Source organism: Limulus polyphemus, unplaced genomic scaffold (assembly GCF_000517525.1).
Source record: "Limulus polyphemus unplaced genomic scaffold, Limulus_polyphemus-2.1.2 Scaffold1146, whole genome shotgun sequence".
Taxonomy (NCBI): domain Eukaryota; kingdom Metazoa; phylum Arthropoda; class Merostomata; order Xiphosura; family Limulidae; genus Limulus; species Limulus polyphemus.
In genome coordinates, this window is record NW_013666756.1 from 2,546 (window position 1) to 9,182 (window position 6,637).

Sequence of the window (6,637 nt, forward strand, 5' to 3'; positions counted from 1 at the left end):
TGGTGAATCCTCTAGAGGTCGAAACGAATTTTGTAGTGTTGCAATCGGCATTTTGAAATGTATTCGTTCCTGGTTAAATAAACACTTAACAACTGACCCTAACTAACAGTATGTACATAAAGATACTTTTAGTTTGAAAACAAAAATATACATTATTTGCAAAAAAAAAAATTAGACCTAATTTTGATTTTGTTTTTTTATTAATTTTACTCCTATAGATACATACCAATATCAAACGACGACGTTGTTTAATTTTACTACTATAGATACATACCAATATCAAACGACGACGTTGTTTAATTTTACTACTATAGATACATACCAATATCAAACGACGACGTTGTTTAATTTTACTCATACAGCTACGTTCCAATATCAAACGACGACGTTGTTTAATTTTACTCCTATAGATACATACCAATATCAAACGACGACGTTGTTTAATTTTACTTATATAGTTACGTACCAATATCAAACGACGACGTTGTTTAATTTTACTCATATAGATACGTACCAATATCAAACGACGACGTTGGTGAACATTTCTTCTTTCCCTAAAGGAAACCGAAAAAAAAACAGAACTATTAGTTGGACCTATAATATTTAAAAACTAAAAAAAAAAAATCACGTTTTCTATATACTTTACGTTTGAATCAGTTTAAAAGAAAGTTTTCAACATTTTATACCTGCGGCATCAACATGTAAGTATATAAAATATTTTCAATTTCATGAAAAACTGCACTTTTTTTTTCGGCGCAGAGTCACTCAAGGGCTATCAGCTACGCTGGTTTGGCTTGTTTTCCATTTCGTATAAAGCTACACGAGGACCGTCTGCGCTAGCCGTCCCTAATTTAGCAGTGTAAAACTAAAAGGAAGGCAGCTAGTCATCACCACCCACCGCCAACTCTTGGGCTACTCTTTTTAACAACAAATAGTGGGATTGACCGTCACGTTATAACTCCCTCACGGCTGAAAGGACGAGCACGTTTGGTGGGACGGGGATTCGAATCCGCGACCCTCAGATTGCGAGTCGAATGCCAGTCCGCTATCTACTCTAGCCGTCCTAATTTTGAACCTATAAACTAGGAAGAAGGCAGTTAGCACGCACCACCCACTCTTGAGCTACTCTTGTACGACCAAGTAGTAGACCTTAATCTCCACCCTTAAAACGCACCCGTGGCTCCAAAGAGCGGGCGCGACTGTTCTTGTTTGTCACGGGACGCGAGCAATGGACTCACAGCTCCACAGTCGGGCAGCTAACAACTGGGCCACTCTCGACCCTGAAAAACTTCAAGGAACCTGAGATTAAATATTCTTTCTTCCAACAAGACGCAAAGCTTCACATCGTCAATGAAACATAGACTAGACCTAGTTCAAGAAGAGCATGAAAAAAAAAAATCGAAGATAAAATGAAATAAAGCTGTGAAGGTTTCTTTGTTGTTAAGCGCAAAACTACTCAATAGGCTAGCTATACTCAGTCTACTCGGTTATTATCGTTATAAGCCTACAGGTTTATCGCTGTGCCATTTGGGGCAAACTGTGGAGGTTTGTTTGTTTGTAATTAAGTACAATGCTACACAATGCGCTATCTGTGCTCTGCCCACCACGTGTATCGAAACCCGGATTCTAGCGTTGTAAGTCCGCAGACATACCGCTGTGCCACTGGGGGGCAACTGTGAAGGACGAAGGTAATGAATATCTATATATATATATTATGTATTTTCCATGTTTTCAGTTTCAATTATAAGCTCATGGTTTTGTGTCTCTCAGGGCACGTGTAAACAAACAAACATGATATTGTATGTTGATATTTGTTTTATTGTAATATCCACCTATAATGGAAGAGCTTCCTTCAAATATGGCATTAACAGCAGTGTTGTTTAGGAATCACTAAATTATATATAAATTTTTGAGTTGAGACTCAATCCAACCGTTAAAACGCACTTTATGCCCTAAAATATATTTGTTTTGTCGGCATGTTCAGCACTTAACGATCCAGCTTGCTCGATGAGACATTTTTCACGTTACGTGAACTGCGACTGCGCCGTTAAGGTTCTCCTGTTTTATTAAATGTGATGGATAAAATTTTCTGAAGTAGTCATGGCTATAAATATGTCTATTTATTTAATCAAAATTTAAACGTGCTCCTTAAATCCGGGAATTATTATTTCCATACACTACTTGTAAATACACACGCTAGAATAACCAGTCCTAGATATGTTATATTCATGCTACAACAGAATAACGTATTAATTTTTGTTTAACTTAGAAGTCTTCACAGACTAAGATTACAATATTTCTTTTAAACTGCTTAGTTTGTTTTTTGCTTGTTTTTTGAATTTCGCGCAAAGCTACACGAGGGCTATCTGCGCTAGCCGTCCCTAATTTAGCAGTGTAAGACTAGAGGGAAGGCAGCTAGTCATCACCACCCACCGCCAACTCTTGGGCTACTCTTTTACCAACGAATAGTGGGATTGACCGTCACATTATAACGCCCCCACGGCTGAAAGGGCGAGCATGTTTGGTGGGACGGGGATTCGAACCCACGGTCCTCAGATTGCGAGTCGAGCGCCTTAAACTGCTTAGTTTAAAAAATAAATAAATAATGAAAATTTATTATCTGGATTTCGTTCTTTCTCTACAGTTTCTGTGTGACATTTTACGATGTTGTGGTGCTCAAGATTATCCAATTATAAGATACATTCAACAGACTAAAACTGATCAGTGAGTAACTTAAAAAAACCCGCGAAAGGTTTACACTAGTTTTGAATACAATTAAGAATGGGACGCCCCCCACCCCCAATGGCACAGCAGCGGAATGTCTGTGGTTTCGATATCCATGGCGAGTAGAGCACAGATGGCCCATTATGTAGCTTTGTGCTTAACTTCAAACATACAAAGAAACGAAACGAAAGATATATATATATCAATGAAATCAGCAATCTGAAACGTATACACAGTTTGGCTGAGTTTTATCGAAAGTAACTATACCATTTTAATTGAAATATACATAAACCCGATAACGGCCCTGTTAAGCACAATACTATAGATTCTGTCCTTTTTTTTTTTAAACGAAATTTAACGTCGACTCCTAGAATTATAAGGCGATTCGTTGATATGGTCCGAAAAACCCAATCTATTCAATTTGTTACTCAAAGTAGGGGAAGAGAACGTGATAATTATCTAAATTGGTAGTTATTCCTCAAGTACAATTAATCATGGGACGTTTGTGTTATTTTATACATAATTAGTTAATTTGTTCCACCAAAAGTCAAAGATAATTCTAATGAAAGTTCTTCAAAAAGGTTATCACCGTTCAAAGCACTACGAGGTTTCAGTATGTTACAGTTAATAACAGCGCCACATAGTTAACAATGGTCTTATGCTGTCGTGACTGCGTTAATAACAGCGCCACATAGTTAACAATGGTCTTATGCTGTCGTGACTGTGTTAATAACAGTGCCAAATAGTTAACAGCGGTGACTGTTAGATCAAACCTTGTCATAAATTTTTAATTAGTTGTTCTGTCGCGGAACCATGTGGAATATTTTTTTATCAGCTAAAAAGGTGCCGGGAACGAGAGTATGACATAGAATAATATTTATATTAATCATAACCAGGAATCTAAAAACAGCGATCCACGGATAACTATAATACCGTAAGTATAAACGTAAATGTCACGAACCGCCAGTTAAATGCTATTTGTAGTTAGGCATGTCTAATGTAACAAGGTTTCAAACCGAATACATTACACACGTAATGAGTTAATATCATTTATGTGTATGCGCTGGTCGTACGTTAATTTGTCACTACGATATATCACGAGATAAAAAAAACACATTTGTTGGAAGCTTTGTTAATTATTATTTTTTACTTATTCTACAGTTACTATAACCAACGTATTTCCATATATTCTTTGTGCAAAATACACTTTCGTTTAATGAATTAATTTCTAGACGTTCTATCAGTTACTTTAAACAACTATAATGAAACTGTAGAATTTATAATGTACTTATTTATATGTACATTTATGCCACCTTACACCAGAGGGCTACAGTCGTATCTAATTATGAGCTGACAGACTAGATGGAATTTTTAAGGCTGTTTAATCAATAGCACCCACGACCAACTTTTAGGCTATTCTTATCCAAATGGATTAACAGTACAAGCACGCTAACCACTAGGTCAGCCCAGTCCACGTTAGCTTTATATAAAGTAATAGAATTCACTAATTTATATATGTTTATAGTGTGAAAATGTATGCTGAATAAGCAAGAAACTGTTATTTATATAGGATATTGCATAGTGATCTGATCTTCCAGACAAAAAGGATATAAGCTAATATTATAATCCTGAATTTCCTAACGTGTACATAAATTAATGTCTATTACAGGTACATATATATATCCTGTATGTATTCGTAAAGATTGAACTATATTTAAAGTACTTTTTAAGTCATTGAGGCCAAAAACAACGAGCCACGCATAAAAAAGAAAGACAAATAATTCTACGTTACAAAGTACAATGTGAGAATAACACGATGTTCCTTAATATAATATACGAGATATTTCGACAGATAGGCCCACACCGCGGAGGGATACATCGTATGTAAGGTTTAATGTTTGTACGCAAGCTTTATATGTGAAAAATAATAATTATTAGCATTAAGAACAGATACGGGCGCTCGTGTCAACAATGGTCCACATCTAAAACTACCATTCATTGTATTCAACCATTTGAGGGAAGATAAAAGGTTGCTTCTCTTACTGAAACATAATAACATAAAACATAAAGAAAACGGGTTACTTCAACTGGACCACTGAGATGAGATGAATGTCTCCTGAAATTGGCCTTCTAGACCCATAATGGTCAATACTCTACATGAACAGCTTAATGAAACCTAAAAAAACAAAAAAAACAGATTACAACAACCTGACCACTGGGATGGGATGAGTGTCTACTGATGTTGGTATTCAAGACCCATAATGGTCAATGTCCTCATAAACAGCATAACGGAACCTAAAGAAAACAGTTCCCAGTGATCTAGTTGTAGTATTGGGATGAGTGTGTCTCTTGATGTTGGTATTCAAGACCCATAATGGTCAATGCCCTCATGAACAGCATAACGGAACCTAAAGAAAACAGCATATTACAACTAGATCACTGGGATGGGATGAGTGTCTACTGATGTTGGTATTCAAGACCCATAATGGTCAATGTCCTCATGAACAGCATAACGGAACCTAAAGAAAACAGCATACTACAACTAGATCACTGGGATGGGATGAGTGTGTCTCTTGATGTTGGTATTCAAGACCTATAACGGTCAATGCCCTCATGAACAGCATAACGGAACCTAAAGAAAACAGCATACTACAACTAGATCACTGGGAGGGGATGAGTGTCTACTGATGTTGGTATTCAAGACCTGGACATTGACCATTATTCATGAACAGCATAACGGAACCTAAAGAAAACAGTATACTACAACTAGATCACTGGGATGGGATGAGTGTCACTTGATGTTGGTATTCAAGACCCATAACGGTCAATGTCCTACATGAACAGCATAATGAGACATAAAATGTAGTTCTTATTCTTCATTGTACTCTTGACTACTTAGTGTTGTCAAGAGAGCCACAAAACAGCAGTTTATCATCAGAATTGGTAATCTTTGTGATTGGTATTACGTTGTAGCTTCTGAATTACACTATAAAAGAAAAATTCGGAATTCGGAAAGAAAATAGTAATAATTTCTAACCTAGGCATTTAAAAAATTATGAACCTGTTCATATAGATAACTGACCATTATGGGGGCTCCCAGTGGCTCAGCGGTAAGTCTGCGGGCTTATAACGCCCATAACAAGGTTTCGATATCCGTAGTGGGCACAGAACAGATGGCATTTCGTGTAGCTCTGAGCTTAACGACAAACAAACAAACATATCAACTTCACTAGATATGTTTTACTTATCACATTTAGTGACACGGTTGTAATAACCTGTTTTATTTATGTGTTTAATTTTTTATGGTTTCATTAGTGCAACTACCCTCCCACAACGGCTGCAGGTGCATACTGTGGGTGTGGTTTATTAGAGAGAAAAGTGAATTATTATTTTTTTATCCTCGCGCTCCCCATTTTACGTACATATAGATAGATTGCATTATGTCCCACTAATTTCATAATACAAAAATAACACAAACTTTTATTGAAACCTTTTTTGAGTGTTTGATAAATGGAATATTTAATAAACCGGTACCATGTTTTGTCTTGAAACGAAAAATGAAAAATGAAACAGACAATGATGATGAAAAATCTGAACTCATTTATCTTCCCTGTATCCTGCATGGGAAGAGACATTATTTTTGGTTTAAATATATGTATATATATATATATATAGGACGATAGTGTAGAATCTCTGTGTTATTTTTGTTCTAATAATAAACAAATATTTTAATACACCTTATATCTGTTTATGTTGCACGAGTGTAATTTTTTTTTAAATTTAAATTTTTCTTCGTTCTGATAATCACATGTGATGCATTTATTAAATTTTCTGTTTTTTAGTTAAAGTATTCGGTTGAGTATCACGTCCTTACCAGTAGCTGATTTATTAGATAAAGTATTCGGTTGATTAT

The 6,637-nt window shown here is 35.8% G+C and overlaps 1 protein-coding gene across 1 annotated transcript in view; it reads right to left on the bottom strand.

Moving 5' to 3' along the window:
• Nucleotides 1-475: 475 nt before the first annotated feature.
• LOC106462338 (SKI family transcriptional corepressor 1 homolog-B-like) overlaps nucleotides 476-6,637 on the bottom strand; it is a 45,086-nt gene continuing 38,924 nt past the window's right edge. The window contains exon 3 of the mRNA XM_022389577.1: nucleotides 476-554. Within this exon, the coding sequence (XP_022245285.1) occupies nucleotides 495-554 (60 nt within the window). The 3' untranslated portion in view covers nucleotides 476-494. The remainder of the gene's footprint in view (nucleotides 555-6,637) is intronic.